General features: G+C 38.0%; 1 protein-coding gene across 10 annotated transcripts in view; it reads right to left on the reverse strand.

The window, feature by feature from the left end:
• RAP1A (RAP1A, member of RAS oncogene family) overlaps nt 1–13,364 on the reverse strand; it is a 75,416-nt gene that overhangs the window by 15,109 nt on the left and 46,943 nt on the right. For 7 of the 10 annotated variants that reach the window (XM_003355241.4, XM_021090029.1, XM_001928649.6 and 4 more), the window contains 2 exons: nt 3,991–4,074; nt 451–519 (listed from right to left, as the gene is read on the reverse strand). In XM_003355241.4, coding sequence (XP_003355289.1) covers nt 451–519; nt 3,991–4,047 — 126 coding nt within the window. In that variant the 5' untranslated portion in view covers nt 4,048–4,074. Of the gene's footprint in view, nt 1–450; nt 520–3,990; nt 4,075–4,563; nt 4,583–13,364 lie in introns of those variants that run through there. The other 3 variants (XM_021090035.1, XM_013997264.2, XM_021090032.1) reach the window with 2 other exon arrangements.

Below are 13,364 nucleotides of genomic sequence, written 5' to 3' on the forward strand. Positions count from 1 at the left end.
TCTACACTAAATTATTACACAGACTCCAACTGTCTAATTTTTTATAGTCTAAAGGTGAAATATCTTTAAAGTTATTATATAATTAAACAAAAATAACTTTCAGTCACTGGATAACCTCAAGTATAAAGTGATCTTAATTTTAGTTCACACAAAGAGTCATCAAAAATATACCTACTATTTATATGCAATTTTTCTATATTAAAAAAAAAGGCCACCAAGAAAATGGGTATATTAAAGGACTGATTACATTAATCAGCGAGAGAATGTGGAGCTCTCTTTAGCTAAGCAATATTCTACGAAAAATACCACGTCTTGGTGAAACTTTTAAAAACAGATACAGAACATTGGGTCATTTCTCAGAACTATTTTTAAAAAAGCAATTCCAGGGATCAAGTTTTAAAGTCATAAGAAACTACTTGTAAGCATGAGCATACACGTTTCACATTTTACCTTTCTGTAGGAATCTTCTATCGTTGGGTCATATTTTTCCACAAAAATTCCCTGAACAAATTGAACGGTCTAAAAAAAAAAAAAGCAGACAAAAGTTAAGGACTTAAAAGAAAAATCAGCCCCTCTTAAATGTTACTTAACCTTGCAAAATCGCAACGATTAAATGAAATTATGTGAAAACTCTGGTAAAAATGCAAATTGTAAAGTATCATTATTTTTCAATATAAGGATACATTCATAATTAAGAGTATACTTAGGAAAGGAAGTGGTTGTGTTAAAAACTGTCAGCAATGCTGCTGCTGACATTACACTGTTAAAATAATTACTACATTAAGTTTCAAAGTACAATGAAGATACAAATAAGATACATATAAGGATATGGATTCTAATTTATTAAAATGTGAAAATTTATCAGTATTTAAAGTCTTATTACTCCTTTATGAATCTGTAGCAATTTTTATCTTATGCCCTCAAAGGAGAGACTGTAAATTTTAAACAGTCTTCAAACAGCCTTTCTAATTGTGGGGGAAAATCAAGTTTTTCTGATTTGCCAGCTGAAATTCAAAAGTATCCCTTCCTGATTTCAAACCCTTGTTCTTTTCATTGGAAGACACTATACACCCATCTTTTTCAGATCATCTACTTTTATCTCTTAAATTTCTATAAGACTAGATATTTTGTCATTCCGTAAATGAAAAGAAGGACAGAAGGTAGTTGCGAGATATTTCCTGAACAGCTGGCACATCACTGCCTAAAAGCAAGGGTAAAAATGTGGCCTGAGGTCATCCACACTACAATTAGCCAGAGGAATATAAATGCACTATTTTAGCTTGAGCTAAATAGATTAACCTGAAGATAGCAAGCTTTTCAACTATCTATAACGGTGGTTCCGTTTCCTCAGCTCTCATTCACTCTTCAACCCATCCAGGATGGCTGTGGCCTCATCACTTTACTGAAGCTGCTTTTATCACATCCGGCTCCCTCTATATTCTCAGAGCATCTCTCTTCTCTTCAGGTGATTTCTGAGTAGTCAAGCAAAGGTACATTCTTTACATTCATGTACAAGATCTATTTTCTATGTTGGATCCTCCAATCCTACCTACTCTTTCAAGGCAATGGATACTCAGACCTCAGTCCTTATTCTCTCTCTAGGCTCTCCCCAGACAACCTCATTAATTCTTATGAATTTTTATTTTTAAGTAGTCAAATCATTTTAAAAAGGTAATGCATGGACACAGGACAAAATGCAAAAGGCACAAAAAGAGTATGTAATGGTAAAGAACTCTACCTACCAGCTTTTCCAACTGGACTCCCAAGGAAGTAACTAATATGTTATCTGAAACTTGCTGAACATTTGCAGAAATAGTCTTTGCTCTTTTATAACATCTCTCCCATCACCCTTCTTCTTCTTCTTTTTTTTTTTTTTATCAAACACACATGGTACTCTACACTGCTTGGTATCTTTTTCCCTCTAAGTCACACATCTTGGATTTCATTACATATCAGTATATAGAGAGCTACTGCCTTCTTTTTTTATGGTTTACACTACTCTCCCTGAAATACGTATTAATACGTAGGCATTCAGATTGTTTCCAAATTCTTGCCACTGTAAAGAATGTTATAATGGATATCCCTGATCATGTCATTTTGTATATCTCAACATATGTATGGGATACACTTCCAGAAGGGAACTTGCAGAATTGAAGGTTACCCATGCATTTAAAATAACAGATACTTGCAAACATTCACCACGGAGGTACTAATTTACACTCCTAACAGTAACGTAATTCTCATGAACTAAATACCATAGATATATTAATGGCAACTCAAATCATATCATGAGTCCTTTTTTTTTTTAGGGCCGCACCATGGTATACGGAAGTTCCCAGGCTAGGGGTCTAATCAGGGCTGCAGCAGCCAACCTATGCCACAGGCATAGCAATGCCAGATCCGAGTTGCACCTGCAATCTACACCACAGCTCATGGCAATGCCAGATCCTTAACCCATTGAGCGAGGCCAGGAATCGAACCCATGTCCTCATAGATACTAGTTGGGTTCTCGTTACCACTGAATCACAATGGGAACTGCCACAAGTCCCTCTTTTAAGCTATTATCTTGAGGATCTGATTATTTGATGCATTTACTTGAATATCTCATAAGCACATCAAATTTGACATGACTCTTGATTTTCACTCTCAAATCTGCTCATTCTCCAGTGTCTCCATTCTACTTATATGGTCCATTCATAAAACCAGTAGGTCAGCTAGAAACCTGGGAGTGAGTCATCCTTGACAGCACCTCTCCTAGTGCTCCTATCAATCCAGCAAGAAGTTAATGTCGGTTCTCCTCCCTATTCACTCTCAAAACATCTACTTTTCTCTTCATCATTGCTAATATAAGCTTCCACAAATAACAATCTGGTGTATCACATTAACTCCCAACATGTCTCCCACATCACTGCCTATCTTCTAAATTATTCTTTATAGAACAAAGTGCTCTTTTTAAAACGTACATCCAATTCTGGAGTTCTTGTTGTGGCGCAGTGAAAACAAATCCCATGAGTATCCATGAGGATGCAGGTTTGATCCCTGGCCTTGCACAGTGGGTTGGGGATCCGGCGACACCATGAGCTGTGGTGTACGTCACATCACAGACAACACGGCTCAGATCCAGCATTGCTGTGGCTGTGGTGAAGGCCAGCAGCTGTAGCTCCAATTCGAGCCCTAGCCTGGGAACTTCCACATGCCTTGGGTGCAGCTCTAAAAAGACAAAACAACAAGCAACCAAACAGTAACAAAAAAAAAACCAAACCAAAAAAACCCATATATCCAATTCTGTCCCCACCACCGATTTCCCCAAACCCTCCCTTCAATAGCTTCTCATTGTTATTAGGAATAAACTTACTTGATCTTCCAGTCATGATCTGGCCCCCTCTCACCTCTTTTCCCTCTACTTCCCTCCCTGTTCACTCCCGTCCCAGCAGTTGTGACCTTTTGTGGTTTGTTCAAATGCTAATTTAGGTTCCATTGTCATAAGGGTCTCTCTAACAATCTATACTTTTAAAGTAAACTCTCTGAAAGAGACAGTCACTGTTTTTGTTCACTGTTTTAACTTTAGAGTCTGATATTGTAGAAGCACAATAAATATTTACTAAATAAACATAGCATGTGTACAAAAAATGACCTTCACTCCACGTAGGTGTGGGGAGGGGGTAGGGCAGGACTTACTCCATTGGTACCTGTAACAATCAGTCTCCTTTACCAGAATATAAGTTCCTTAAAAATAAAAACAATTTTATTGCTCTTTGACACACAGTAGGAAGCCAATAAAGATTTGGTAAATGAAAGAATGAATGAGCCACCACTGCAATACTACATATCCGTGGTTACTGAATAAGTCCCTGTCCCCTGGTGGGCCAAACATTAGGCATTTTAAAAACACTACCACCTTCTCTTTAGTGACTAGAAGTTGTAAAGCAGGCAAATATCAATGTTCTTCTGCTATTACATTAACTAGTTATAGTTAGGTGGCTAACTTACCAGAGCAGACTTCCCCACGCCTCCTGAACCAAGGACCACTAGCTTGTACTCACGCATGATGTGGTCTGTTTAAATACTGACAATCTGAAAAAAAAGTTCAAAGATTAATAAACATGCTAAGAATAGCGTAACAATGTACAACTGTTATGTAAAATAACATGAGATTTTTTTTTTTTTTTGGTTTGTTTTTTCCCTTAAAACTATCAAGAGGAAGAAAGAGGCTATATAAATATGTACCACTAAATTCAGAGGACAAGTGCCAGGCATTTTAATTCATTAAAGATTGTCTTTGATTAGGCATCAATTATTAGCCTATTATGTTCCTTTTTTTAAAAGATTTTAATTTTTTTATTATAGTTGATGTTATGTTAGTTCTAAGAGTATTTGATCAGAAAATAAGATGAGAACTAGTAGTTGTCTCTGAACTACAATCATGATCTCAATATATACTTTTTTGAAGAATTCACTCATGAGCTTTCACATAATGAAAATGCTATTTGCTTAAAATATCATACATAATTCTATACTATTTTGTTCATTATTGTATTATTGGTAAACCATGTAAAACATTACCTCAAATTATTCAGATACGAATGGGAGAATATAAATGAAATTGTTAAAACTCTGTAGGTAGGTCCTGGTGGTATACTCCATAAAGCCCGAATTACCAGAAAGGGGGAATATAAACGTACTTTTCTATCTTCATGATTATCTTAAAAGGTAAAAAGACAGGGAACGAATTTCTAATAGCCATGATGGTGTAAGCAGGAATGAACCTCCCACCCCACAGTAAACAGCTCACACACCAAACACAAAATGTGAGACACCTGCTTTCAGACACTGGCCAGTAAGCAGTATATACAGCACTGCGATCTCGGAGAGAGAGGAAGGAAATGAGTGCGACCTACAACTGCCCTGGCTTTCTGCCTTGAGGCACTTTTCTGATTGTGATGCAGCCAGAAAGAACTCACGCAGAGAAGTGGGAGTTTTGCACAGAAAATTCCAGAAATCTGCACAGGGGTCCACCTGAGTCTGTGGCCAAACGCTAAGCCAGGCCTGCAGGATGAAACTCCATGAGGTAACAAGGCAGAAAATAAACAGGAATCTATAAGCTCAACAATTCTCAGAGTGCTGGGACATACTGAAGTCTATCCAGAAGAGTCTTCTTTGTTGAAAAATGGACAATTCACTGGAAACCCCAGAAGATTCATACTTTAGTAGCAGAGGTAAACAAGACCTAGAATAAAAGATACTCTATATTCTTCCTAACAAAGATTAAAAAAAAAAAAAAAGTACAAGGGGCAGTAATCAAATACCTGAAAAGTTGTTAAAAAGAAAATCTTACAAGAACCCAAAGGAAAAGTTTAGATATTTTTAAAACACATAGACTTCTCAAGAAGCTATGTAAAACAGAAGAACATACATCTTTCAAATGCTTACAGAAAAATAAAAGGTCAACTTAGAATGTTAAATACAGTGAACATATACTTGAAAAAGGAACGTGAAATCAAAAAAATTTTTTTCAGATCCAAAAAAGGAAAGAAAAGTTGGCAGGGGTGGGGAAAAGGTTCACCAGCACACATTAAAAAAAAAAAAAAAAGCAAAGAAAATTCTTTAGGTGGAAGAAAATAACAGATAAAAACATGAATCTACATAAATGAATGATACTTACTAAAAAAATTGAAAGTACCAGAAATAGTGAGAATAAATCTATAAGACTTTTTTTTGGGCAAATAAGCCAATAGCTGAGATAAAATGGAATACTAAAAATTTCAATTCCTCCACAAAATAGTAGGAAAAATACAAACATACAAAAAAGAACAAAGGAAAAAAATGAGAGAAATACAAAACCAATGGGACAGAATTAAAAGGCAATTAATCATTACATTAAAAGTACATAATCTATCCTGATATTTCAACATTCAAATTCAAAGGCAAGATAAAAATGCAAGACCTACACCTAGATGGTATGCTCAAGAAACAAATTTTAAAGATACAAGAAAAGTTAACATTTATTGGTGACAAAGTCACAGTTGGTGTAATATTACTACTGTGGTTTGTTGCCTACATTCAAAATAGAAACAAATATTAATTTCATTTAGAGGTTAGTAAAAAATAAAGTTTTTTGTTTTGTTTTTTTTTCTTCCCTATACAAGTGCTGAGGACCCTAGATTATGAAGCAGTTAGCATTCTAGGTTACTCTAGCAGGACTGCTCTCACACATTCTGGTTTCAGGTCTTCTTTACACCCTTATACGTTCTTAAGAGCTTTTGTTTACACGGGTCCTCAGGAATGTTGGATTTTTTTCACTTTTCCTGCACCTATGGGTATTAGATAGTTTTTCTTCCACCAACATGTCTACTCTTACTGCTTCTATTCAACACTGTACTAAGCTATGTACAGTAGTACTAGCCAATGCAAAAGAAGTAAAACTGTCTTTTTTCACAGATGATGTGATCCAGTATGTAGGAAATCCTAAGGAATAGACAAAAAAGCTACTAGACTAATAAGTGAATTTAACTAGGTTTCAGGATAAAAGGTTGATACAAAAAAAAGATAACTGAACTGTATTTCTATATACTGGCAAAGAAGAGCTGGAAATCCAATTTTAAAAATACCACTTACAACAGCATCCAATAAGAAATACTTAAGAGATGAATGCAACAGAATATGTGCAAAGACTTGTGTACTGAAACTACAGAACATGGCTAGTTAAGTACTCAATTATTAGAGAGATATGCCGTACTATATTAAGATATGTCCATATTATTACTATTTTTTTTTTTTTTTTTTTTTTTTTAGGGCTGCACCCACAGCACATGGAGGTTCCCAGGCTAGGGGTCCAATTGGAGTTACAGCTGCCAGCCACAGCAACATCAGATCCGAGCTGAGTCTGCGACCTACACCACAGTTCACAGCCACACCGGATCCTTAACCCATTGAGTGAGGCCAGGGATGGAACCTGAAACCTCATGGTTCCTAGCAGGATTCATTTCCACTGTGCCACGAAGGGAACTCCTAAGTCCATATTATTGTCATAACGTCAATTCTCCCCAAGTTGATCTACAGATCCAATGCAATCACAGTTTTTGCAGAAACCGACAAGATGACTTCAACATTTATATGAAAATGTAAATAAGAATAGCTACCACAGTTTTGAAAAAGAAAAAGTCTTAACGACCTGATTTTAAGATAGACAGACAATAAAACTACAATAATAAAGACAGCATTGTACTAGCCTAAGGACAAAGTTCAGTGGAATCCATCAAGTCCAGAAATTAAACCAGGTATATATGTTCCATTCCTTTTGGACAAAGGGACTGTGGTACCATCCTCCCAGGTGGCCCCCTGGCAGTCATAACCTGGATTGTTCCCTCTCATATTCATAGCCTTGCGTAGTTTCTCCTCATGCTGACTCAAGACTGGTTGTGTGACCAACAGAATACGGCAGAAGTGACACTGTGACTTCCAAGATTAGGGCCTAAAAGGCACTGTAGCTTGTACTATGGTCTCTGGGATCATTCCCTTTAAAGGAAGCCACAATCATGCCACGAGGACACTTAACCAGCCCTTCTGAGCAGCCTCTTACTAACAGCTAGCACCAACTTGCCAACTGTATGAGCCAGCCACTTGTGAAGCCTGTCAAAATTTAATTCAGATAATTGTAGCCTCATGAGACCATGAGCCAGACTCTTCCAGTTAAGCCATTCCCAAATCTGGGATCCTCAAATCATTAACTGAGAGACAATAAATGATTACTGTTGTTTTAAGATAGTAAGATTTGGGTTAATCTTTTACCCAAGAATAGATCATTAATACAGGGGCAAATCCATCAAGTAAAGCTAAGGGGGAGAAAAAAAAAAAAAAAAAAAAAGAACTTCAACTTTTATCCTTGTTCATACTACTCAAAATCTAGAAACAACAACCTAGGTATCCTTCAAGAGGTGAATGGGTCAACTGTGGCCTATCCAATCAATGGAATTAATACTATTCAGTAATAAAAAGAAATGAACTCCTGATAGATGCAACACGTGGATGAATCTAAAAAACACGTTCAGCCAAATTAGCCAGACACACACAAAGAGTGAATACCTTATGATTCCACTTATATAAGAAAAGACAAAACTAAGTTACAGTGCCAGAAAGCTATCTGGGACCAGCAGGAATGACAGGCAGCAATGACAACTGCTAAGGAGCATGAGGAACTTTTCAGGGTGCAGGAAATGATCTGTCTTTGATTACGGTGGGGGTTATGTGGGTATACACGTTTACAAAACTTACGGGACTGCACATTTACGAGAGGTGCATTTTATTATAAGTAAATTATTGTTCAAAAGGATTAATTTAGGAAATTCAATAGGGAAAAGGGGGAAATTTTCTCAAAATAACTATTATATACAAATTGTTAGAAACTGAACATGTCCCCTGCAAATTCTTACATTGAAACCCTTCCCACAATGTGATGGTTTTAAGACGTGGGACCCCTGGGAAGTACTTAGGATTATGTGAGATCCTAAAGGCAGAGCCCTCAGGTATGGGATGAGAGTCCTTGTGAGAGTTACAACTTGGTTCTCTCTGTTCTCTGCCATGCAAGTATACAAGACAGCAATCATGAGCCAGGAAGTGGGTCCTTACCAGGCACCTGATCTGCCAGGGCCTTAATCTTGGACTTGCCAGCCTAAAGAACGGTGAGAAAAAACTTGTTGTTTGTCACCCAGACTAAGGTAATTTGCTATGGTGACTCAAACTAAGAAACATAGTAAGGATAAATTAGTAGACACTGGAACAGACATGATGGCAAGCATGATTCTTGTTCTGGATCAAATATTCACAAAATATCTCCAGGTACCAGTTCTATACTAGGTGCCAGGGACAAAAAATAAAGTATGTTTCCCTTACTCTTGGAGCTCACAGAGAAAAAAATAAACTACAATATGAGAGAAACAGAGTTATTACAGAGACAAGATTAAAGGGCTGGGAAAGGATAGAGGAACAGAGAGGAGTCTAGGGTAGTATTTATTTATTTATGCACCCGAGGCATATGGAGGTCTAGGGGATGAATTGGGGCTGCAGCTACTGGCCTACACCACAGCCACAGCAACTTGGGATTCAAGCTGTGTCTTTGACCTACACCACAGCTCATGGCAATGCTGGGTCCTTAACCCACTGAGCAAGGCCAGGGGTCAAACCTGCGTCCTCATGGTTCCTAGTCAGGTTCATTAACCACTGAGCCACAACAGGATCTCCTCTAGGATAGTTTTTAAATGGAGGTTACATTAGTTAAAGCTAGGTGAAAAACTAAATAGGTATGTAGGGAAGAGCATTCTAAGGAGAGGAAACAGCTTGAGCAAATACTCCAAATTATTAAATACAGAAGATTCAGGGAGCATCCCATGGCTCAGAATGGGTAGAACACAGGATTTAAAAATAAGGCATGGAAAATGAGGCCAGGTATGGAGACTGCGTTATGTATACAAAGGTATCTATCATGTTAAAAAAGAGTTTACTTTTTATCTAGTAAGCAATGAGGAGAAAACAATCATTTTTTAAAAAGTAATACAGTTAGATGTATATTCTGGAAAGGTAACTCATAACAGTATGTAAGACAGACTGAAGGAGAGACCAGAGGTAGGGAGCACAGTTAGGAAGCTCCTGTAATAGTTCAGGCAGCAAATAACTTAGGCCCATACAGTAGTATTAGTGCTGAAGAAGGGGCAGTGGTTTTCTGAAGGGAAAACTGACAAAAGACTCCATAGCTGATTAGAGGTTATTATTAAGGGGAATGATGAAGAGTCAAGAGTCGGGCAAATGAGGTGGCTGGTAGCATACCTCCAATTAAGACAGGAAATACAAAAGAAGGTTTAACAAGAAAAGTAAATATTTTCTGCCAAAAATTAGGTTTGAGATTCCTATGGGTAAAGCAGGCAGAGACATCTGATAGATATTTAAAAATCCAAGTCTGGAAGCCCAGGAGAAACTAGTGGGCTGGAGGTGCAGACTTGGGACTGGGTGTTATAAAAGATGACAGCTGAAACCACAGCAGATGAGCTCAACCAAGGAGAATTTAGTGAGAACAGAAGAAAGCTAAGAACTGAACTCTGAGAAACAATCCCATTTTACTATGTAAATGGACAGGAAACCTGAGGAAAAAGTGAGGTGGGAGAGGTCTGCGCTGGACACAAGTAATTCTTTCTTTTCTATGGGAGTGAAAAGCTGTCTGTTAAACACAAGAGCATGTACTGCGCCCAAACAAATCCTCATAACCACAACCCCCTTCCCGGACCCCCAGTGATTCTCAATGTGGGAACTGCTATCATTTTTACAAGATGTGAATTCATCATCTCTTGAATCCAAAAATGTGCATTTTTTTATAATATATATAGCAAGGTTCATTTATGCTCCCTAAATTGCCTCCTAGGGCAATAGAATTTGGGGAAAGCACTCAGACATGGCCAAATTATTTTGGGTGTTCTGTAACAACAAAATATTTGGCCCAAATTCCTCAACTCAAAGGGTAAAACAGTCGACTTCCAAAGTCATTTTTCACACTGTATGCATGGAAAATTATTTTCTTTACACCTAAAAAATACCATGGCTTATAAACATATACACATATGCACACATGCAAATATAAGAATAATGTAACTCAGATAAGAAAACACATACGAATATCCAATAAGGAATACTGTAGATTAACCTTTTCTTTTTAAAGGGGGTTAGTTCTAACTCATTACTGCCAAGTTAGAAAACCACTATGTTCTTCCAAGCAAATCTCATGCCTTTTTATGGAAATCTCTGTGCCCTGCACTCCCAACACAGCACTAGAAAATTTCTCACTCTAGTTAAGATTCCCTGACAAACGAGGAGGACAAGAATAAATATTACACCATGTTTACATTTTAGGTCAATCCTGAATCCCTAACAGTAGAGTCCAAGTTATAATATAACAATTTTTTCACTCTTCGAACTTCAGCAAAATTACTCCTAAATTTTTGATTTCCCTGTGATGCAAATATACCTCAACTTTGTTTCAGTTTTTAAATATTTAAACTAATTAAAGATGAAATAGTTTCTCCTGTACAAGTGAACCTATGAAACAAAATTCACTAAATATAGTTGTAACAAGAAATTTTGGAGGAAAAAAATTTATATTAAAGAACACTGAAGGCAGCTGCTTCTTTTTTTCTTTTTTCTTTTTATGGCTGCACCTGCATTGAAGTTCCCAGGCCAGGGGTCGAATTGGAGCTGCAACTGTAACCTACAGCACAGCCACGGCAACATGAGATCTGAGCTGCATCTGCAAACTATGCTGCAGCTTGTAGCAATGGGAATCCTTAACTCACTGAGCGAGGCCAGGGGTAGGACCTGCATCCTCACATGGAGAACATCAGGTCCTTAATCCACTGAGCCACAATGGGAACTCTTTTTATTTTGTCTTTTGAGGGCTGCACCTGTGGCATATGGAAGTTCCCAGGCTAGGGGTTGAAGTGGAGCCTCAGGTGCTGGCCTACGGCACAGCCACAGCCAGGCCAGATTCTGAACGCACTGAGCGAGGCCAGGGATTGAACCCATGTCATGGATCCTAGCTGGGTTTGTTACCACCGAGCCACAACAAGAATTCCCACAATGGGAACTTTTAAAGGTTGCTTCTCAACAAGCAGTTATATTGTTGGTTTTAATATTTAAAATCTGACAACTGCTCACAACATGTTGGGGACAGGTGGGGATGATGGTGAGTAAATATAGAAATCATAGTAAGACTTGAGTTCTGTTCTCAAGACTAGTACTTTGGGGAGGAGGATGTATATAGGGATAAGGCGATCGGATATACTGCACTATAAATGAAGTTTATTTATAAATCAGTCTTCACATTCTCGAATCAGGCACACTCAGCCCAAGAGCACTTCCTACACTTTCCCAAATGAAAGATAAGCTCCTGTAAATAGAAGAGGCCAACAAGGATTCTCAAAAAGAGCAGACAATTAATCACAGATTTAAGGAAAACAACTTGACAGGGGCAATAAATTAAAAAAAAAAAAAACCAGAAGAACAAAAACTAAAGAAAACAGAGTTAAGAGGGCCTATAAAACACTGTCGAATAAATGTAATGTCCTTAAAGAAACCTGTGATGTTATTAAATATAAGTAAAAGACACATTGGAGACCTGGAAAATAAAAACATGACCGTGATAAGAAAGTTCAGTCGATAGGCTGCAGAGAAAAACAGATGTCTGAAAAACAGATAAATGAACCAACATACTGAGCCCACCCAAGGAATGCAGAACAAAAGGATGAGGAGATGGAAAGTATGAAAGAGGTAAGAGAGAGAAATCTCAAAGGTCTACCAACTATCTGACAGGAAGTCTAGCAACAGAACAGAAAGAGGAATCCAGGAAATAACAGAACACTTCCAAGGGTAAAATAAGAAAGTCAGGAATCTTCAGATTTGATGTGCCCAATGAATGCCAAACAGCAGCAGCAGGAGCATCAAAGATCATCATCATGGGTCAGATTCACAACTGAATTTACTGCGGTTGAAATGTCAAACCTCTAAAAGCAAAGACAAAACACTAAAAAACTTCTAGAGAGGAAAAATATATTCCTCTCCCCTTGAATACAGGTGGATTCAATAACCAAAACAGAGCAAAAGTGATGCGGTCTGACTTCTGAAGCTAGAAAGTGTGCCCGAGCTTCCTCCTGGGTCTCTCTTTGGAGCCATGCCTTTGGGCCAAGAGCTATATGGCTGCCCTGAAGTTGCCACATTGGAGAGACCACAGAAGTGGGCAGAGCTGCCAGAGGAGCCTCAGCTGTGAGTCCTCCCAGACCTGTGAATAAAGAAGATGATCCCAGACAGCCGCCATCTGACTACAACACCCAGTTGAGCCACTCTCTAATTTCATACTCAAAAAACTATGAGTGAGGACACATGTTATTGTTTTAAGCCACTATATTTTTCCCCCCTGCTTTTTAGGACTGCATCTGTGGCACAGGTAGGTTCCCAGGGTAGAGGCTGAACTGGAGCTGCAGCTGCCAGCCTATGCCACAGCAACACAGGATCCGAGCCGCATCTGCGACCTACACCACAGCTCACAGCAGTGCTGGATCCTTAACCCACTGAGCGAGGCCAGGGACTGAACTCGTGTCCTCAAGGATACCAGTGGGGTTCGTTACCTCTGAGCCACAAGGGGAACTCCTAAGCCACTGTATTTTGAATGGTTTGATAAAAACAGAAGAAAGGAAAAAAGAAACAAAGAACACATGGACAAATTAAGATAAATTAAAAATAAATGGAAAGATGTCAGATAATCCAAATATCACTAATTACACTTGTGAATATTCAATAAGAAAAATGAAAATTAAAATATAAGACAAAAT

The sequence above is a fragment of the Sus scrofa genome, chromosome 4 (genome assembly GCF_000003025.6).
Source record: "Sus scrofa isolate TJ Tabasco breed Duroc chromosome 4, Sscrofa11.1, whole genome shotgun sequence".
NCBI classification, from domain to species: Eukaryota; Metazoa; Chordata; class Mammalia; order Artiodactyla; family Suidae; genus Sus; species Sus scrofa.